The sequence below is a fragment of the Grammomys surdaster genome, unplaced genomic scaffold, assembly GCF_004785775.1.
Source record: "Grammomys surdaster isolate TR1022 unplaced genomic scaffold, NIH_TR_1.0 211, whole genome shotgun sequence".
Lineage (NCBI taxonomy): Eukaryota > Metazoa > Chordata > Mammalia > Rodentia > Muridae > Grammomys > Grammomys surdaster.
In genome coordinates this window covers 6,521,886-6,544,548 of record NW_021604656.1, presented here as the reverse complement: position 1 = coordinate 6,544,548, position 22,663 = coordinate 6,521,886, and the positions used below count along the sequence as shown (strand labels likewise).

Here is a 22,663-nt window from a genome sequence, read left to right as displayed (position 1 = left end):
GGGAGGGAGGGAGGGAGGGAGAGACCCTTAGTGGCAGGACCTCTCTTTTTAAAAATATCTATATTAGTTTTCACCATCATTATTTTCTAAAAGGACTTATTTCTTTCTCTTTTCTGTGTGTGGGAGTCTTGCCTGCATACGTGTCTATACAGCATGTGTGTGCAGTGCCCACAGAGACAGAGGAAGTCACAGGTGGTCATGAGCTGCATTGTGGGTGCTGGAAATCAAACGTGGGTTCTCTAGGAGAGCAGTCAGTGCTCCTAGTGCTGAGCTGTCTCTCCAGCCCCTGATTACTGTATTTGAGGGTTTCATACAGAAATGTATGAGGCAAACATTCTTTCCACTCCTTTTTCTCTGTTCCATCTCCTCCCACGTTCCTCCAGACAGCCCATCTCAAACACACACGCGCACACACACGTGCATATGTGCACACACACTCAAACACATTCACAATGCATACACATGTACACTTGTGCACACACATGCACACATATACACATGCCGACACACAAGCGCACACACACACACACACACACACACATTCCCGACCGAGTCCATCTGGGGTTGTCCTTGTTTCCAGGTGTTTAGGTCTGACACCTTACGATTGAGATTCTGTCTCTAAATCAAAGCTGTTTCTCCTCTCTCAGCAGTTAGAATGCAATAGCAGGGCTTGTGGGTCGGAGGTAGTCAACAGCGGTCTAATTGGACCTAAAGGCCGTTCAGTAGGAGGGAATTCAGACATGGTACTAGAAACCCAACCAAGAGCCCATGGATAAGCACAGGCTTCACATCTCATCAAAGAACTGATTCAGAACAACAACAACAACAACAAAAAACCTGGTTAAAGTGCAGCAAATCAATGACCTTGGGGTGTCCAGTCCAAAATGAGACATCTATAATACAACCCCTCCATCTAAGGCTCAGGAAACGTTGAGGAAGTCAGAGTGGAAAAATAGTCAGAGCTGGTCCAGGGCAACCGCTGTGAAACGGCATGAACTCTCAACAATATGGCTGTGTGTCCAAGATGTACAAAGACCACACCAGTCAACAGGCCAACATGGATGATAGGGGAAAGCTTCACGAGGCTCTACCCCTAGTTGAAACCCACTTCTAGGTTGATATCTCATCAGTTATTCCCTTTGTAAAGAGGAGCCAGGTAGTCCCATGCTGTGTCAATGCCAGAAGCCTTGCGGCTGCTGCTCGGAGCATAGTAGACCTGGGCTCCTCACCCTCTCAGCTGCCTTCAAGCTAAGCATTGCTGATTTTCAAGACAAAGTGTCTGCTGGTGATGAAGCGTAGGCTGACAGCTTGATTCACGTCTGTTCTGCTGTGCTGTGAAGTTCATTTCCTCTAAACAATTCATAGATGTGTTGGAAGTCAGACCCTCATAATTACTGTTCAACAGATTTGAGTTCTCTGTGCAAATGGGTGTGGAGTCAAATAATGGATGGATGGGTAGGTGGGTGGGTGGATGAATGGATGGATGGATGGGTGGATAGATGGATGGATGGATGGATGGGTGGATGGATGGATGGGTGGGTGGGTAGGTGGATAGATGGATGGATGGATGGATGGATGGATGGATGGATGGGTGGATAGATGGGTGGGTGGGTAGGTGGATAGATGGATGGATGGATGGATGGGTGGATGGATGGGTGGGTGGGTAGGTGGATTGATGGATGGGTAGATGGATGGGTTGGTGGGTAGGTGGGTAGGTGGGTAGGTGGGTAGGTGGGTGGTTGGTTGGTTGGTTTATGGGGTGCTGAGGATTGAACCTAGGGCCTCATGAATGCTTGGCAAGGGTTCTACACCAACCCCTCTTTTTCCCTTTTATTTAGAAATGAGGTCATGCTCAGTTACCCAAGCAGGCCTTGAACTCAAGATTCTCTCAAGTAGTTGAGTTACAGGCAGGCTTGCACCAACAGGACTGGTTGAACTGACATTTTTAAAGTATTCGTATTTGCAGTGGATGTCTTATTTATTAAGAATGTCTGGCTTCTCAGACAGGAAGGATTATCTCTCATAGTTATCTTGATAATAAGATGACAGATTATGAAAATACAGAGAGACTTGAATGATCATGGACCAAATGATTGCTGGCAAGTGGGGATGGTCATTGCCATGTCTAGAGCAAGTAGGCCTGAGATTCTCTCTTCCGTCTCTTGTATTCTGTTGGTGATACTTGTGTCTGTAGTTCCTGTTCTCTTCCCTAGGTTTTTCCATCTCCAGGATTTCTTCACTTTGTGTTTTCTGTATTGCTTCTATCTCCATTTTGAGGTCTTGAAAAGTTTTAATCATTTCCTTCACCTGTTTGATTGCATTTTCCCGTATTTCTTGAAGGGATTTATCCATTTCCTCTTTAAAGGCCTCTATCATCTCCACAAGATGGGATTTAAGATCATTCTCTAGTGCTTCTGCTGTGATAGGCTATCTAGAGCTTTCTGGAGTAGGATAGCTGGGCTCTGGAGATGCCATATAGCCTTGGCTCTAGTTGACTGCATTCTTCCCAGGGCCTTTAGCCATCTAGTTGTGCCTGGTACCTACAGGCCTCCAGGAATACAGGCAGAGCTGTGGGCCAGGAAATGGGACGAACAGGGGATAGGACACAGCTCATTGCTCCTGGACCTGCATGGTATGGGGCCAGGTCTCCTCTTTTACTTCTTACTCTCCCAGAAGGCATCAGGAAGATGGTGAGGTCTGGGCTGTACACTTGGATGAGGTTTGACCTCTCAATCAACTTTCTGGATGAAAGAAGTTCCTGGATGATTCTTAGACTGCAGCATGTAACAGGGCGTAGTGTGGGTTTATAGACCGGTATGTAAATTCCCACTGTACTTCTCAACTGCTAATTGTCTTGAAGGGAAATTTAATGTGCGTTTTGGCCAAGGCCCCATCTTTGGATGCTGTGAGGGCTACGTGAGTGAGCTGGGAAGAAGGACCCTCAGTTGAGAGATCACCTCCTTCAGGCTGAGTTCTGGGTCTGTCTGTGCAGCATTTTCTTGATCTCGAACCACGAAGGACGGAAGGATGGACTGTCCTGCTGTGGCTAGTGCCTCCCCAGACAGGCGGTCCTAACTTGTATAAGAAAGGTAGCTGAACAGGGGCCGGTTGGAAGCAAGCCAGTAAGCTTCTCCTTGGTTCTTGTCTCTGCTCCAGCTTGAGTTCCTGCCTCAACTTCCCTCAGTGGTCGACTGTGATTGGGGGATGTAGACCAAAATAAACCCTTTCCTCCCTAAGTTGTTTTTGGTCATATTTATTACAGCAACAGAACACAAACTAGGATAATAAGCTAATCCAATTTGAGGGCTTAGTTCATTGCCTGCCTATCAGACACGCTCGATTGAGTGCCAGCCATTGTTCTTGTAATTATGAAGCCTTGTTACCCACTTTGAGGACCTTCAAACCCAACAAGTATAATGCACGTGCTTACCATCCTAGATCTGTTGTAAGCACTCCTATGCATATTATTAACTGATGGCAGCCAGCAAGACATAAAGGAGGTGGAAGTATATTCAAGTTAGAAAACAGCTGGATGGAACTCAGTCCCAGAAGCCCTTGAGCTGAGAGGTCTATGCCCTTTTCTCCCTTGTACAGCTGATTTGCTCTCTGTGTGACAATGGCATTGTTCAGCCCCCCTGGGGAGTGTAGACATTAAGTGTTCATGAGAAGTCATCCGCAGAAGCAGAAAGAGTTAAAATTCTACCCCAAGGCCTGTCGCCTGCATCACATCGCATTGAGGATTTCAACCCACCAATGAGGTCAGCCTGAGATCCTCCATCTCTGAAAGCCACTGAGGCAGAAATTCCAAGTCTCAGCAGCATTGGCATCTGCTGGTGGAAATGCTGGTCACTGGAGTGGGGTTGATAGAGATCTAATTGTCTTAGTTAGGGTTTTACTGCTGTGAACAGACACCATGACCAGGGTAATTCTTATAAGGACAACATTTAATTGGGGCTGGCTTACAGGTTCAGGGGTTCAGTTCAGTATCATCAAGGCACACATCTCCTGGGCAGAGCATATAGAAACCATCACACTAGTCTCTGGGTTTCCTCATATCACAAGTGAACAGGACTGAAAACGGAGACAAGGAAGGGGCCACATGGTTCTCATGAATAATCAGTGCTAGTCCTACATGGATGCCTTAGTTTTGAAGGCACTGAGAGCTTTCTCTGCTACTTGCCTCCCAGAGGCCCTTTTCTGCTTAAGAGCTAGGAGCAAGCATTGTCCCCTGGGCTCAGACCAGCCTCTCTCTTCTAGGAGCCTTTTTCTCTGATGAGCTCCAGGCACCAGAGAGTATCCCATGGGAAGTAGGCTCTACCAGGCGATTGCACTGGGATGGGAATCAGGGCCTTGTTGTTGCCAAGACTGACTAAAGAGTATACCTTGATTGTTCACAGCTGCTACCCCTGCCACAGGGCAGAGCCGCCCCGAGGTATTCAGCAGTAATGTATTGCAATGTTGTGCATTCAGGACCCTTGAGAAATTAGCAACAACCTAATGAAAGTGGTATGTGGTTTCCAAGGCCTGGGGTAGAGTTGGGTGGTGGTGGGGATTATGAGTGTCTATGTGATCGCTGGAATCTCATTGGTAGGGTAGACACTTCTGTAGTTCCTGCTTGGAATGTCAATCTGCTTAACCAAATGTTTGTGTGGGGATGGTGTGGGGGCATGCCTCCCCTGGCTGGGTAAGAAGTTATGAAAGATTTACTGCCTAATAGGCTTTCAGCCTGGAAGCCGGGAGATGGCACAGTCGCTTTTGTTTTGCAGAGAATTCCCTGGGGCCTCCTCTGTGCCCATGATGAGCACACACACAGCAGCATGCAGAGTGCTGATTAGCCTGGGGGCTGCTGCTCAGCTTATTCTAGAAAATGCTGCTGTATGTGACCCCGTGCCTTTGGGAATCCTTTCTGGCATTATGTGTTCGAACCAACCTTCCCTCTCTCTTGTTATTCAGACCCACAAACCCAGTGAACGGATTGACTGTCTCGTGGTTGCCCAAACACATCGTCCCACGTTTGCTCACACCACTTTTCCGGCCTGGCTTGTCTTTTCCATCTTTGCTTTGCAGAAATCCTGCCCATCCTTCAAGATTCAATTCAAATATCAATGCTTCACTAATCCTTGCCCTAGAAATTGATCTCTATTTTTTTCTCCCAAGCTCCATTATCATTTTCTATGCCCATCATGGACCTTATCTAATTCTGCCTTGCACAATAAATATTTATGTGCAGGCTTTTTCCTCTCCCACTTACATCAGAACTTTGTGTTGTACAAATTTCTTGCCCATCCTGAAGTTAAAAAACAGACAAACAAACAAACCTTAAAATAGACTATTCATCCATGAGGTCTATTTTTTATTGAACAGGAGCAAATAATGTTTTCAGCAAGGATTTTGGGTGTACATAATAGAAAATAATTTAAATTAAATATGGAAGAACTCACACAAACCAACATCAGACAGAAACCAATATCAGACCAAATAACTCTTGGATCATGTATAACTCTGAAGGGTTTTTTAAAAGTGATTCCTGCTTGAAATCATGGTGCTGAAGTGCCCAGTACACAAGGGAGTTGCTATCTTGATGCTTGAGTGGCCTGGATGACAGACGCTGAGCTCTGCCCGGCTTGGGTTTTCTCTCTGTCCGCACCAGCCTCGGGAAATGGTACAAACATACACAGCTGGTTTATTTCTTACTTGTTTATCGGAGTGGTGATAGAAATTAAATTTCCCTGGAGGTGCTAACCCTGCTCTCCTTGTTATTTTTATCTCAGCCCTAGACCCATCCAAGGACCCTTGCTTGAAGGTGAAATGCAGCCCACACAAAGTATGTGTGACCCAGGACTACCAGACAGCCCTGTGTGTCAGCCGCAAGCACCTGTTGCCCAGGTAAGGTGGGGAAGGGGGTGGCTAGAAGTTGGGGTGTTCAGCGGCTGGTGGAACTGAAGCATCAGGTCTCTGACTGGGCTCATGTTAGACAAAAGAGAGAGCAACGTGTTTGCCACCATTTTTAAATGGTGTTCAGGTAATAGTGTGGACTTTGGATTGCAAGCCCAGGTTTATGAAAGACAGCAATCTTTCTGAAATTATTATTGTTGTTGCTCTGTTGTTGTTGTTAAATATATGTTGGTGTGTTTTGCCTGCATATGTCTGTGTATCACGTATGTGCCTGGTGTCCACAAAGGTCAGAAGGCATTGTATCCCCTGTCATTGAGAATCGAACCCAGGTACTTTGGAAGAATAGCTGGTGCTCCTAACTGATGAGCTATCTCTCCAGCTCTAAGAACAGCAACCTTAAGTTTAAAAGAAAAATCTTAATTTTTACTCGAGTCTTCATCTTAACAGAAAAGTCCCTTTTCATCATCACTTCCTGTTCCCCAAAGGACCCTGTCTTACAGGAAGCTTACACCCAAGAAGCACGAGGAGGCCCTTCACTATTCCTGCAGCAGATAACACATGAGGAGGCAGAAACTGGAGCTTCCTATAGCTTTTGTTGGCTTTATTAGCTCCGGCGTGATACCCTAGGACCATGTTCCACGGTGCTTCCCCTCGAGAGTTCTTGATGGGGTCGGTCCCTTTGGTTCTTCCTCCTGGGGTGTGTTGTAATTGTCTTTTACCCTTCAGTGGCTTCTTCTGAATAGTGTCCTGTCCCTCCCTGGAAATCAGTGCTGGCATCAAAACAGAGCTTTTCACATCCAATGAGTGACCCTCTGCCCCTGTCTTCCCTGTGTCTGGTGCCTGTAATCACAGACTCTGCTGCAGGATCCTGTGTTGTGCATTGCTTTCAATGTTGTTTTATGTGCAATCAGCATTTGTTGTCTATAAGACCCAGATAAAAAGTGCTGAGATGTGCGTAGCTGTTTCCTAGACCAGCGCTCCTTCCTGGGAGTCGGATGAGTCCTGCCCTTAAGTGTGGTTGATATATCTTAGTAGTCACTCCATTGAAGAAAACCGATTTTCCCTCCCCAGCAGCTACCAATGACAAATAGCATCTTGACTAAGGGTGTGACTTGTGCCCACTTCCTCCTCTCTGTGCTGGGATTTTATCTTAATCATGTGCAGGTCATTACTGCGTGGGATGTAAAAATAATTTTGTTGGTATCAGCTGAAGCACCTTTTTAAGGAACCAACACTCTGAGAAAACCATTCCAGTCCGCCTACCCCCTATGATTTCTATGCTTTAAGAAAGGAGAACCCTATTAATAGCAATTAACAGAATGTCCTTGGAGATAATGTTCCAGGTTGTTCAACCATCCTGTATATGTGTGTGCACCTATGTGTATGTATGTGTAGCTGCCTGCGGCCACGGATCCACTGGGTTCACCTGAAAGGGGGGCTGGGAATGAAAGGAGGATGGAGGGTGAGAAGAGATGGAGCCAAGACAAGGTATTCTGATCAAGACTCAATGCTTTAATGTCCAGCTCTCAATTTAAAGGGGGAGCCCCACCCCTGCCACCGAACCCCTTCTTGCTTCAGCCAGCTTGGGTGAGGGGAGCCCATCCTTAAGTCACAGCTGGAGGTGTCTCAAGGCAAGCTCAGAGGGCAGTCTATTCTTCTAAGTTCCCGTAGCAGGCTGTACATGCAGCCAAGGTGGGTAACACCACCTGGGTCGTATTATTTTTGGTCTGTTGTGGTAAACAAGGTCTTTCAGGCCTGCTCAAGGCTGGGGGAAGGGCACATGTATATACACATGGATATATATGTTGGAGAGTCCTTCACATGCCCTTCCCTGGAATTTATAGAAATACCAAATGAGAGACTTTTGGTCTTAAATTCAAATGTGTTTGAGACCAAGGGAGCCAGCTCGGTAGTCACCACGTCCAGGCATACGTGGTGTTTCCACAGGCACCACACCCTGAGTCTCACTCCCAGCTTATGCGGAAAGCACAGTCTCCACCTCTGGTATCCATGACGTCATAATAGCTTTGTGCACGGATTTAGGGACGAGACCAATGGCGGTTCCGTTCCTTCTTAGATTCTCCATGCCTGTGCAAACTTGAGAAGGAAATTTGTGAGACTAACTTTGTATTTCTTCATCTGCTAAATGGATTTCCTGTGAGGACCCACCACATTTTGTGTGAAAGTTCAGTAAAGGCGATGGTGTATCGTGGTGGTTTAAGGTCAATGCCAGCCATTTGAGCAATTAGTAAAACGATTATCATAATGGTTATCATTGTCTGAATACATCTGGAAACTAAGCCAGAACCCTCCTTCCCAACTGCATAAGCTCTTGAGAATGAAGCAACTTCTCCTTGGGTTTTCTATCCCTTCCCCAGTCTGAGTGTGCTGCCTTCAAGCCCTTGAGCAGGGTCTCAAGGACTGTAGTGACATTTCTGCTGCCATGTTATGAATTGCAGCAGAGAAGTTAGAGAAAATGACTTTTTCTCCAATAATGGGGCCTGCTCATTACTAAAAAACAACTCTGGAAGGCGCTTTGGCTAAGATGGTGTGCCCTCTTGCTTAGCAGGACTGGGGAAGTGACCTGGCCCTAGGAGGTATGTATGTGGGCACTGTGGTTGTTGAACCAAATATCTCTCTCAGAAGTCAGGTTTCACAGCTCCCAAGAGTAGCCAATTGTGTAACTCCTCAGAGAGCCTTGGATGCCTTCCCAGATGAAACATCTGTCCTTCCCCATTAAACTTCAGGGGTCCCTTGGAGTTGGGACAGATTATTGACAACTCTATTTATTCCCCAATCAGGGAAGTGATTTTTTTATTCTACAAAACATCTGTAGACAAGGCTGTTAGCCAAGCTGGCCCCTTGCAGCTCAAGGGGAAAATCTTACCTCTAGACATAGAGAAGCTGCTGACAGACCAGGAGGCAGCTTGGAGGTCCCAGTTGATGAGGAGGCCCCAGGTGTAGACTTGCAAGTGGATGAGGGGGCAAGGTCAGAGAGATGCCTTGGGCCTGGATGGCCCATGGAGCTCAAGTGGATCTAAGCTCCTGGGAACACAGTATTTTAGAGCAGATCAAGCAGTTTTGATGGTGGTGGAAACGGAAGTGGCCAATCAGGCCTCCCTCCGGCTGGAGTCTCCCCAAACTACTGAGGTGATCTGTAGGGGACCCTTCTCCTCTATTCACAACCTTCTTGGAGAATTCTCCTGTAAATTCTTTTACTTCTTCCTGCTGTTGAGCAGCACTGTGGTATAGAAGGAGGTGGGTTCACACCATATGCTCACCCTGTGGTGTGCTACTGCTTTGGTCTCCATGGGATCACTGGAGTACCACAGAGAACTGCACTGTGTGTGCTCAGGATGGCTTCTCTCTGATGACTTAAAAATTCTCAATCTACTTTTGGTGTGATTCTTGATGCTTAGCCTAGAAAATATTAAAAATAAATAGGAAGCAGGTAATGGCCACGTGGTTGAAACAGAGCTACTAAAATATTTCAATATGTTCTGTCTAGTCTTTTAGTTTTTCTTTTCTTGTTTTTTTTGTTAAGATTTGTTTATTTTATGCATATTAGCTTTTTGCCTTTATGCAAATGTTTGCACCACTTGTGTGCCTAAAGTCTTCAGACGTCAGAAGAGAGGGCTTTGGGTCCACTGGAGCAGCTGCCATGTGGATGCTGGGAACCAAACAGGTCCTGTGGAAGAGCAGCCAGTCCTAGTGACTGCCGAGCCACCTCTTCAGCCCCTGGTTTGGCTTATTGACTTGTTTTTGTCAAGACTTTTTAACTGATAGTTCAAATACTATATACATTTTGTGTTGATTTTTATACATGAGTACTTTATGGTACTGTAAACCATGCTTAGAAGTTTTAATTACATAACATGCTGTGTTAAAATTTAACTTGAGAGGTGGGTTGCATTTGTAAACTCACACACACACTAAGTCTATAGAACTTTAAAAAAAAAAAAACAAAAAAACAATGTGAGATTTCTGTCCTTGGCTTTGGTTTAAGACTTCCTAAGTGTGACGCAGCAAATGAGATTGTCCCCAAATTGAAGACGTCTGATGTTCTGTACATATATCAAGTGTGTGTGTGTGTGTGTGTATGTGTGTGTGTGTATGTGTGTGTGTGTGTGTATGTGTGTGTGTGTGTATTAAAGTCCAGACACGCTGGGAGAAAATATTTCAGAGGCTTCACTTTACATATGTACATGTAAAAGTATCTTATGGATGTTTGCATCAGCTTCATTTAGAGTTACAGATATAAAAACTAAAGGTGAAGTTATCAACCCGTTGTGGCATTTCCATTACGATTGATGCTATTTAGTAATAAACACACATGTTATTAATGTATCAAATGATCACATGATAATCAAATAGCAAAATAGATCACACTCAAGCACATAGTGTGGCATCTGTTTCCTCCCTTTTGGGGCCAAGTCAATTATAAGGGACACAGACTACCTACCTGGGGTGGCAGAAAGCACACTAGTTGCCTGGGGACGAGGACAATCTGAGAGTGTAGGTGAATGGCTACACATTTTATAGCTCATGGCAATAAGGCGGATGGATCCCTTGGGAAGCAGAGAAGTCAGACTCCATCCTGGGATGTCAGAGACTCCATTTGTAACTGAGTTTACCAGCAATGGGAAGGGGTGTGTTACATCAACATCTCATTATTCATTCTTGTCAAGTTTTTTTCAAAAGTCCTCTTGGGTATTTTTAAGTAGAATATTGTCAAGAGGACAGAGCCAGCAGAGGGCTCTGGCAGCAGGGTGTCTCTGTTGGTGGGGATCATTGTTTCAGATCTGCTTCTCTGAGGAGGAGGGAGGAGGGAGGGAGAGGAGGAGGGAGGGGGAGGTGGAAGAAGGGGAAAGGGGAGGAGGGAGGGGGAGGGGAGGGGAGATGGGGGCTCCTTGCAGAGGGCTGAACATTGATTTTTACCTCTCTCCTACCATTGATTTTCATTTGGAGAATGGAAAATTGAAAGCATTTGTTTGGGGGCCTGCCAGACAAACCACATTCTCTGATTCTGCAGGAGTGTAGCGAATGAGGGTGCAGACATCAGAATGGGACTTGTAATATCTAAGTGGACCCTTCAAAGCCTTGGGGAGCTGGGGGAAGTCATCTGTTTTTAAGTAAGGAGCGAGATGGCCCAGCTTCCTAGAGGGCTGGGCCCCTCTAATATAATGGGCCTTCATCTCCACTTCCTTACTATCTGGAATAACAACTAATTCTCTGCGCCAGCAGAAGAATTTAGATGCCATCGAGGCTTCGGGTACAGTAGACCAATCTCAGAGTTTTCTCTCTTTTATGTGAACTTGAATAAAAAGAATCAAAGTGTTTGAGGTCAGAGAGAAACACATCACAGGATGTGCCTCAAATACCAAACTCTCAGAGGATATTTGAAAGGATGAGGTTATTTCATCTCAGTTTTGTTTTACAACAAAGCACTGCCTCCTGCTACAGGGGCTTTGAACCGGTTGATTATACATACACATCGCTGTGGAGGCTCGGAAGGCGCGTGGCCACATGGAAGGTGCCAGGCTCCCGGGCGCCTGGCTGGCTCTCTGATGCTTCCTCCATCAAGGCACATTGCCGTGTCTTGGAGAGCACCTTTATCACTAGGAAACTGTGCTGATGTGGTATGGGTCCCTTCTGTGAGGGACCACATGCTGCCTTGGGTTCTACTTTAAGCCCAGAGGATCTTCACGGGCAGGGTTCTGGTCTGAGAAGGACTTGTTATTCCTCCACTGGTCATGAAACCATCACAGCTAAGTTTGGGTTCACCCTCTTGGAAGTCCATCACTTTGGTAAACAGAAAAAGCTCTACTGTTGTCTGTTATCTGGCAAAAGGCACGTGATTGGTATATTCAGACTTCATGCCAAGTACAAACCGTGGAAGAGAAGGAGAGGGAAGCGTGATGTTTCAACCCAGGGCTGGCTGGTTGCTTACTGTGTTTCAAAGCGGTTTGCATGGATGGATCTCACAGCCGTCGGTCAGAACTGTTATGTCCCCCAGGTGACCACACAGGTTCCATAAATAATTGTCCCAATTGAACATGGCCACTGAGGGGGGCAGCGCCTGTGGCACACAGCAGCCATTGGGAATGCAGTTGGGGGGGTACTCAAAGATGATCTTCCAGGGGACAGCCAGTGTTCTCCTGGTCCCTGAGGCTCCACCATATAGATCCCTTTCTCCTAGTACCCGCCTTTTATCAGGCAATTGGTCTGGGCACTGGTATTATACTTATTTCCTCTCTTCTATGCCCACACCCATTGTTCCAGGTCTCTTCTTCTCCTTCGAGATTCTCCTAAAAGTATTCATTTAAAGCACGTGTCCCTTAAATATAGAGATGCTGAGTTAATTCAAACCCATGAGATCTTACCACAGGAACGCTGTCCATCCATGCCCAGGATGCAGCTGTGCCCGCTCCTAGCATCCTCCCTGGGCACAGTTTTGTGACTCAAGCCCATTGTTTTCCTTCCTCTATGAAACTGGAGGCCCTGATTGGCTAATCTTGTTGACAGGGGCAGCAGAGAGTAAAAAGCAATTTATGTCAGAAATGTAAATAACTGTATGGAATTTTTCGTCCCTCGGAGCAAGGGACAGCATGTGAGGCAGACACTGCACTGTGAGGTATGTGTTACATTGCAAGGCAGATTCACAGAGATATAATGGTTTTATTTAAATTCTTTGTTTCTTGAGACTTTCATACAGGAGTAATATATTTACACCATTTCTCCCCCTCCTTATCTTCAACCCCTCTCACATCTCTTAAAGTCAAGACTTCTTCAGTTACTATCACTACACACACACACACACACACACACACACACACACACACACCCTACTGAGTTTATTTAATGCTCTGTGTATGCATTTGTGTTTAGGATGACCACTCTGTGGGGTATATAACTTTCCCTCATCATGATGACCTGTCAACTGGTGGTGTCACTACACAGGTCTTGCTAAGGTCACCACAGCCTTGAGGTTTCATGGGTTTAGCTTCCCTGCCATATAGAATATTCTATTTCCCAGTAGGCATCCGAGTCCTGTGATTCTGATAATTTCCCCTCCCCTTCTTCCTTGATTTCCCCAAGCCTGGTTAGGTGTCGCACTATAGATTATCCCTTGAGGTTGGGTACCCTACTCCACTTGTTTCCTGCATTTGACCAGTTGGGTAACGTTGTAACAGTCACCATCTGCTGCAGAAAGATGTATCCAGATCTACAAAGATGCTCTTAATTCACAAAAGCACATTTTCTAGCACAGTGTGGCATCTTTGTATTGTGTTTCCTTGTCCCCCTTTCTCTTAAAAGCCATACTCTCAATGCTACCCAAAACTGGATGGATAGGGCAGGCTTAGCTGTCACAGGCTCCTAGTAAGTCTCAGCTTGGTGAGGCAGCTTCCGGGCATGGCCCTCATGGGCAAGAACTTTGCCTCATTGTTAGCCCCTTTCTAGATTCCCCGGCTCCACTGCCTGTAAAAGTAGGCTCATGTTGACTAAAACACTGGCTCCTTGTCATTCTTTCTTCTAGCCACTTCCTGTCTACAGGAGATGAAGAACATTTTATGGTTGGCGTCCTAGGATGTGCATGTGCCCAGATGTTAATAAGCCCAGCATCTGTGGTGCTGAGACGATTGGTTTCTTTACGGGGCACAGGGTTGTTTAAGGACACCCTCCCATTTCCTGCCTCCACGTCTGATGGCGGCATTCAGTGAGCTCCGGCTTGGAATGCTGCCTCAGATGTTGAGAGTTATAGGTGACATTTCTGTGTCTGCTTATTAAGCAATGTACCCAGTACCAAATCTCTAGCTTCAGAATTCAGTGTGTGAGAAGAAAAAAGGGGCTGAGGTGGGTGTGCCATTTTGAATAGATAATCACTGGGTACGGGTTCCTCATGGGATCATGTTGTGGCTGCGGGCTTGCAGGTGTGTATCACGTGACCACGCTCACACATCTGTCCCTGCTCATTGTGAAATAAACAAGTTTGAACACCCTGTGGTGAGCTGAAGTTAATGCTCGTCACCCGTCCTGAGGACACGGGTTATGGGGCCAGATGAGCAGTCAGGTAGGCCTGATACATGTCGTCACCCAAAAGACATGAATGAAAGTTGTAAGGCTGAAGTTTCCGTTTCCCTCCTTTCTGTTTTCATTTCCTTAAATGCGCTCTTTTTCCTGTATTATCATAAACCTACTTTTGCCCGCTGGTCCTCATCAGGATTCCCCACTCCTTCCTTCACTTGCAGTTCTGACGTTTCACACCAGCTTAATCCAGCCAGTGAACCATGAAAGACAATTCTTTATGGGTGTCAGACACTGTAGTAGAACCCATTCTGGGCACTGACCTTACAGATCCTTGGGCCAGGAAATGGGAGCAAGGATGAGTTAGACGGACATTCGAGACTATCTTTTTAGAAGGACTTCGTGCTTTATATAGAATGGTCCTAAGCTTATGTTCTGTCTTTAATGTTCCTCTCGGAGAGGGTGGGCAGAGGGAAGGCCCTCACGCACAGAGGGACAAGAGAGATGATGTTAGATGGTTTGAGGACCTTGGTTCTGTTCCAGTGCTTACTCCTGAGTGATGTTTTTCACGGGTCCACATTGAACCTGTATGTTTCCATTATCAGGTGAGAAAAGGACTTCTGGCAGCCTGCCTCGCCTCTGATACTTTCACAGATAGGATGCTTTCCAGTGAGCCATGGGGCAAACTCCAATGGATGATGCTGGGCTGATGGGAGAGGAAGCTATGGCTTAACCTCCACATGCACAGCCACACACACCTGTGTGCATCTACACACACACACACACATTAAATAATAATATATACTTTTAAAAAAACCCAACATCACTTTGAACTTGTTGCTCTGACTTTAAGGCTCACTTGGACAGAGCTCCTACCAGAGGTTCCCTGAGACAGAGCAACTTGCTTCCTAGACTCATGTGATCATAGTTTTATCCCCTCCAAGTTTTGCTGGGAAAGGATTGGACCCTGAGGAGCCAGGTACCACCCCTTTCCCAGAATGACTCTGTCTGTAGGGTTCTTGCCTTCGGCTCCCTGGTCTGGCAGTTCATAGCTCTGGATCTGCTGTATAGGTTTGTAGGATGTGTTAAAGAACACTGATCTAATGATGGTTCTTTGTGGTGGTCCCATAAAGCCCACAGGGGCTCCTGTACCTTGAGCTGGGATGCAAAGATAGCTCTAATGCTTTCTTGGAGGACATTTTGGTTAGTAACTCTTGGCTTCTATTTTCATAGCTGGTTAATCTTCCCATTTCCTTCACAGTGCTTGTTTCTGTTAGCATGCTAACCCATACTCTCTTAACCAGGAGTCACTTGGCCAGACCTTTAGCTTTTTCTCTTTATGTAAGCCAAGAATGTTGCAGATCTTCAAGTTCAGATGCTTTTCAATGAACATTTCAGACTTTAGATCATGCTTCATAGAGCAGTCAGGAAGAAGTAGGCTAATCCCTCAGTGCTTGGCTTTTGTATTTCACCAGCCAAATATCCACTGTTAGTGTTTTCAAGTTCTACCTTCCAAAAGGATTAAGACATAAACACCAGTCAGCCAAGCTCTTTGCCACTTTAGAAGGACTATGACCTTTCCTCCAGTTTCTGGTAGCATGCTTTCTATTTCTACCTGAACCCTCATCAGAACAGTATGCACGTCTGGATCCCACCAGTTTTGTTTGGGTAATTGAGGTTTTCTCTGAAAAGACCAGGGCTTTCTATGAAGCTGTCTTCTTTCCCTTTTGCCTTGTCAGAGTTTCCCATAACAACCCAGGTCTGATAATAGGGCTTTTCCTGGCTCGCAGGCTTCCATACCTTTTCTAGCCTTACCTGTTACCAGGGGTCAGAGTCTCTTCTACAAGATAGGTCTCATTACAGAAGTACCACACTTCTTTACACCAACTCTCTGTCATAAACAAAGCACCATAAGCTAGGTAGCTTTTAAACAGTAGAGAAAAGACACTTCCAATTTAAAGACTGAGAAGTCCATGGTACAGGTTCCAGAAGATTAAGGGTCTGTTGAGAGCCTGTTCCTCATAGACAATACCTTCTCATTGGGATGTCATGTGGTGGGAGGGCTCTCTGTGGTCTCTTTTGCAAAGTTTCTAATCCTGTTCATGAAGATGTGACATCATTTGATCTAATCACCCCTCTCAAAGGTCTTATCCCGATGGGAGTTAGAACTTTCATATATGGTTTAAGGGAGCGCACACATTCAGTCTGTAGTGCTTGTCACTCATACTAAATTCTACTTTGATTACACAGTTTCCTCTTTGCTGGGTGTGGTAGTTTAAAACGAGAACATTCCCCACAGGTTCCTATGCTTGAATGTTTGGCTCCCAGTTGGTAAAACTGTTTGGGGAGGATTAGCAGGCATGGCTTTGTTAGAGGAGGTGTATTACTGGGGGCGGGCTTTTGAGATTTCAAAAGCCCATATTAAGCTCCATGTTTCTTCCTGCTGCTTGTGCGTTAGGATGTAAGGCCCTCGGCTTCGGCCCTAGCACAGTGCCTACTTGCCACTACAGTGCCTGCCATGCTGATAATGGACTAATCCCAGAATCTGTAAGGAAGTCCCCCCAGTTAAGTGTTTCCTTCTATGAATTTCCTTGGTCATGGTGTTTCTTCATAGTAATAGAACAGTAACTAAGACGCCATGTTCCTCTCAGTGGCAGAGCCCAGTTCCCCTCTGCGTACCAGCTCTTCTGAGGACACAGTCCACTTGTTTCATGTCTCCTGTGCCTCATTCAGGATGTGGCACCTGATAGGTATTTACAAATATTTCGTAGGTAAATAGGTCAGTTAAGGGAGAAGCTAGAGAAGTGAAGCCAGGATAATTTGTTCAATTAGGAACTGGGAAAATCAGCTGAGTTACAAAATGGTGCCTGAGGGGAGGATTACTGTGATGTGAGAACAGGGCCACTCCTCCCCCCCCCTCCTTCCTGTACAGAACTCACCACATATCAGTGACAATTTGTTCTCTGGGAAGAGACTGATTCCAGGGCACTGTCCTTGACTGACCTGTGACCTATTTCTCTTTAGGGCTATGCCCCTGTCTGACCTGTGACCTACTTCTCTCTAGGGCTCTGACTCTTTCTGACCCGTGACCTACTTCTCTTCAGGCTTCTACCCCTGTCTCACTTATGACCTACTTTTCTCCAGGGCTTTGCCCTTGTCTGACCTGTGACCTACTTCTCTAGGTTCTTGTCTCATTGCCCATCCTGTCTCTGTGCAGAGTGACTAGACACACTTAAAAGTCAACTTCCCACTGGAGCTGTGGGACAAGGTGTCATTTGTCTTTCAGAGCTGCTGGTTTGTGTTCCTCCTGGTGCTGCAGAATGACCTTTGCACCCACCTTAAGAGAAGAGGCAAGGAAAGGAACCAGCACTGGCTGTTCTCCATTCTAGCCGTCTATGCCAGGCCCTGCATGGTTCTGCCTACTCCTGAGTTCTCCTAAATGCCCAGCTTTCATTCTTAAGGCTTGCTCCACCAGGAAGCTTGTAGACTCCAGACTCTCCTCCTTCTACGGTTGGACTCATTGTCCCTTGGCCTATGGCATTTGCATTTCTAGCTCCTGAGAACAGCAGTGAATAGTTAGTTACCTGAGGTCATGTAGCCTACCTAGCAATAGAAAAGCTGGGAGTCGCATCAGCAGCATATCATCAGCCTGAGAGAAAAACCTAGAACAGAGGGCTGACAGATGGGATGCCCACCTCCCCAAGGGGCCTCAGGGCTGTGGCTACCACTCTCTACCCTCTGTGAGCCCAACATATACCTGTAAACCAACTAGACTGAGCCATGGTGGGAAAGAATTGCTGCCTACACCTGTTCTCCAATTGAGCAGTTTTTTTCAGGTACCAATTTCCTCCCCTGATGGTATGAGGGAAAGTGGACTTATTGTGACAGCCTTGGTGATAGTCTTTGGTGGCCCTTTGGTGGTATATGCCAACATTGAGTCAGCTGGTTCTCAGAGTGATAGGTGGTAAAGACTGCTCTAGCAGAGTGTGGGGTAATGGGCACTCCACCCGGTGTGCTCTTGCAGGCGTTATCGGGTGTCCCCACAAGACAGCAGTGCCCGTGGGTCAGTAAAATATGCCAAGAAGAACCACTTTGGAGATGGTTTCAGGGAACAGCGCCTGCTTTATTGCACTAAGCAATCACTTACATTAAACAGTTATGAGGTAGCAACAAAATAATGTTCTGGTCGGGGATCACCTCACCGTGAGGAACTGTAGTAAAGGGTCCCAGCATTGGGAGGGCTGAGAACCGCTGACTCACAGAGTAGAACCCTATCAGCTGTGAGTGCTCAGCACGTTGTCTCGAGCTAGACAGTGAGCACTCATACCACCGGACTCTCTACGCAAAAGAAGCACACTAAGAGGGACTTGGAGACCCGCAGACTCATCAGCAGGCTAGCTGCGGGCTACTCATGTTGCTTCAGAATTTAGTGTTCTGATTTCTGGGCATTCTCGGGAGCACGGTGTACCCCGCTTCTTGTTTAGAAGCACAGCATGGCAAGCAGGCTGACCACCGGGGTCTAGCCTGTGTTTTCTCCTACATGGTGCCTCACTACTGAAGTATAGACTGGTCCATGGCTGACCAGCATTTCGGTCTCATGACCTTTCTGATTCCATCTTGTCAATCCCTTTCATGGAGAAAAGTCAACTTAGAGATTTGCACATCAGAACGCTCAGTGCACTTGATCTCAGCATTGAAGAAATAAAGACATCCCTTCTTCGAGTGAGCTCTGAGTTATACAAAATCAGAAGCCTCCCTACTCAACCCTTTTGAGGCAGCACCAACGCCTTTGGCTCCTCTGGCAGAGTGCACAGGTTATTGTTGTCTTGGTAACTTGTCTGCGTTAGTCCAGTTTCTACTCTGAAACATGGAGACACATAGGCACAGGGGTGCTAACATGCGTGAGTATCCTGTCTCTCCTTGTGAAACAACTGAGAAAAGGTGTGTGGTGTGTGTGGTGTGTGAGGTGTGTGTGGAATGTGGTGGGGTGTGTGGTGTGATGTGTATGGTGTGTGTTGTATGTTGTGTGTTGAGTGTGTTGTGTGTATATTGTGTGTTGTGTGTATGGTGTGTGGTTGGGTATGGGGCATACGTGTTGTGTTGTTGCTGTGTGTATGGTATGTGGTTGGGTATGGGACATATGTGTTGTGTGTGTGGTATGTTGTGTTGTGTGTTGTGTGTTTGGTGTGTGGTTGGGTATGGGACATACGTGTTGTGTGTGTGGTGTGTTGTGCGTATGGTATGTGGTTGGGTATGGGGCATATGTATTGTGTTGTGTGTGTGGTGTGTGTGTAGTATGGTATGTAATATGTGTATGTGTGTGTATGTGGTATGTAATATGTAGTGTGTGTGTGTGTGTGTGTGTGTGTGTATGTATGTGCAGCTAGGAACACCAGGCAAACATGCTTAAAGGGAAGTGAAGACACCAGAGACATTCTGTGAGAAGAATGACAAGTGAGCTGCCCCTAGGAAGGGACAGCGAGGTTCTGAAAGGAGTTACATAGAAACCAAGGGAGCTGGGCTTAGTTTTAGAACACTCCAATCAGGAAATTCTCTACCAGTAAGGACCACAGAGATGAGAAACACTATTGTGCGTCTTTATCATCTCCCATCTAGCACCAGCTGTCAAGAAAGCTTTCAGATCCAGGGCCACCATCTACAGGTGATGGAATACACTTCCTTCATGCTACACTTCTGGAGAATGACCCAATAGTGATGGTTTGTGGGTAATAGTGTGCAGCTGCCTGAGTGCTACTCAAACGCCGTGTCACAACCCGACTAGATTGTTCTTAAACATGTCATGTGAGTTCTGTCTTCTGGAGTGGGCTTTGAATACAATTAGGAAAAGGTTGGTTATTCTCATATTTATACCACAATTGTTCCAGTAGATATATCCTGTCATCTGTCGGTGCTATATCGCACAGAGTTCATGACTGGGTAAGATGGCTCATGATGCTCCTTCCCTGGTAGCATGCATAGAACCCTTCTTCACTTCAAACACTAGCCAATGGGGATGAAGCTCTCAGTTAAGACCAGCTTGGCCACTCCACAGCCTTTCACACAACTCTGCACTGGCTTTAGCCAACGATAGGGTCTTTCCTGTCAAGCTCTTTGGGTTACCAGGAACAATGAGATAGTAGTGTTCTGGTGGAGTCTATGGGACCCCACTGACCAAGAACTTGAAAAGCCTAGTACTGGTCTTTTTATTTAATAGTGTTTGGGTGAGGGGCTGCCCCCCTGTTGTAGGATAATGCCACTGAAACCTCTTTATATGTTTTAGGGAGATTCCACAGTTCTAATTTTCCATATAGTATTTTCAAGGGTCTTTAGTGTTGATTCTTTTTCTCCAGATCCCTCCTCTACTCTGCCTTTTCTATTTCAACTTGTTTAAACATTTCCTGGGCCCCGAACCCAGGACTGGCTAGGTCCTAGGCCCTACAGGAGAACATAGTATTAATATTCTGTGAAATGGGAGGTATATTTGTCCTGGTTGGTTTTATGTCAACTCGACAGAAGCTAGAGTCATCAGGGAGGAGGGAGCCTCAACTGAGGAAATGTCTCCCTTCATAAGACCAAGCCTGTAGGGAATTTTCTTAATTATTGATTCGTGTGGGAAGGCCCAGTCTATTGTGGGTAGGGGGACCACTGGACTGCTGGCCCTGGGTTCTATAGGAGAGCAGGCCAAGCAAGCCAGTGAACAGCACTCCTCCATGGCCTCTCCATCCGCTCCTGCCTCCAGGTTCCTGCCATGGTTGAGTTCCTGCCCTGACTTTCCTCAGTGATGGACAGGAAGTGAAAGCTGTATTAAACCCTTTCCTTCCCAAGTGGCTTTGGTCATGGTGGTTCATCACAGCAACAGTAACCCTAACTGGGACCGTAGTATGATGCACCCTAAGTGCCAACGCCTCACAGCATCTACATTCTGAAGTCCCTCAGGGGCAGGGCTTTTGAGTGGGGACCCCAGGCCAAGAAGACTTGCAGGGATCTACTGGTCTCAGACTCAGGCACTGCTGGTAGCCAGGGAAGAGTTGAGACTGGGAACTTACAGGCTGAACTGGCCTGCAGCCAAGAGAGAAGCCCCAACAGGGGTTGAGACTCTTTGTTACCGAGACTCACTTGGCTGGGTCGGCTAGCTTGGTTGAATTGGCAGCCTCCATGGCTGGAACATAGAAAAGTCTTCTGGCGGGAGATTAAGCAGCAGCTCAGTAGTCAAAGGCCTTCTCCATGGTTCCCCATGGCAGGCCCCAATGACATGAGGAAGTCCATGGTTTTAAAAGGTTTATTGTCATGGTGGATGGTGGATGAATCTGGTTGTACACTCCCCTCCCCCCCCTAAACTCAGGGAAGACCTGAGTTAAATCGGGAGGGAGGAGGGTCTAAGAAGGAATGCTTAATTGGCTATGCCCTCTGGCCGTTAGGTATCTCATTAATATGGAAATCCCTTGAGGCTGAAGCCTGTAGTCATGCCCTCTACCTGTGCTAAGTGACCCAAACCTCTTTGGGAGGGGCTGCTTTGCTCTATGTGACTGAACGGTGCTGATCAATGGAGGTCTTGGTCATGTGTCAGGAGCATGGAGTCTGGGGGCATGGCCGAACACCTACCATTGTCCCATTAGGGTCCAGGTTTTGAGGACTGTGCTCGACCAGGAACCAAGCTATCTTTTCACAGTCCCACAACTAATGCCACCCCTCCCTTTGGCTGACTTTCTCCGTACTAAGGCAGACCATGTTGGGTCCCTACCAGGGCAGAGTGTGCTGCTGCTGGTGACCAAGAAACAAACACAGGCATCCGTTTCTTGTGCATGCTCCTCTCATGATAATTAATTGGCCCCAAGAAATGCAAGCCAATGTTTTCTCTAAGATTGTAACAGCAAAGCCCAGGGTAGAAATGCGCAGGCCTTCACAATCCCAGTGCACAGACCTGCAAACACTTAGCTGGAGTTGTGTCAGCAAAACCATCCCAATCTTCCTGCCCTGGAGAAGGCGGGAGAGGAGTGTATGTCAAGGAACACCATGACATTGCAGGCCCTGGGCTTACTTGTTACATTTGCCTTTTTACTTGATGGTTGCCAAGAGATCTTCTAGAGTCCAAAGGCTTAAAGCTGAACTGTTCTGAGAGCAAGAAAGAATGAATGGGGGGGGGGGGTTGTAACATTAACATTGCTCTCAAGACTGAACCAGCCCTAGGGGATAGCTTGTATTCTGCTGACTTGGCAGTTTTTCCTGATCAAGAACAATCTTACTTGGGGCTCGTAAGTGTGTGGGGGGAGGGGAGCAGGGGAGGGGCAAGTAGAGAACAAACGTTCCCGTAGGTTTTTCATGTTCATTCTGACAGCCAAGCTCAGGAGACGGTTGATTTTTTTTTTTTTTTAACAGACAGCTATACTGTTCTCTGCCTCAGAGAGCCCCATGGCCATTGGCTATGCTCTGTCACTCTTTTAGGTTGTCTCCAGAAGGCTGATGGCATTTATATGACCAGTCAGGCTGCTGATCTTCTTCACCCAGTTGGGAAATACTGAGGATGTATCAGGGTGAAGGCTGTCACCCTGGCCAGATCTCAGGAGAAGTATATTTGATTTGCAAGTCTAAAGAGAATTTGATTCAAGTAATGTCCCAAACTATGAACCGCCAGAGGTCTGGGTTATAATCAAGCATCCTCCCTTTTGTTCTCTCTCTCTCTCTCTCTCTCTCTCTCTCTCTCTCTCTCTCTCTCTCTCTCTCTCTCTCTTTCTCTCCCTCTCTC

At 46.5% G+C, this 22,663-nt stretch overlaps 1 protein-coding gene across 1 annotated transcript in view; it reads left to right on the top strand.

Annotated features, from left to right (window-relative positions):
* Positions 1–22,663, top strand: part of Spock1 (SPARC (osteonectin), cwcv and kazal like domains proteoglycan 1) — a 478,511-nt gene that overhangs the window by 321,975 nt on the left and 133,873 nt on the right. Inside the window, exon 4 of the mRNA XM_028772059.1 lies at positions 5,772–5,886. Within this exon, the coding sequence (XP_028627892.1) occupies positions 5,772–5,886 (115 nt within the window). The remainder of the gene's footprint in view (positions 1–5,771; positions 5,887–22,663) is intronic.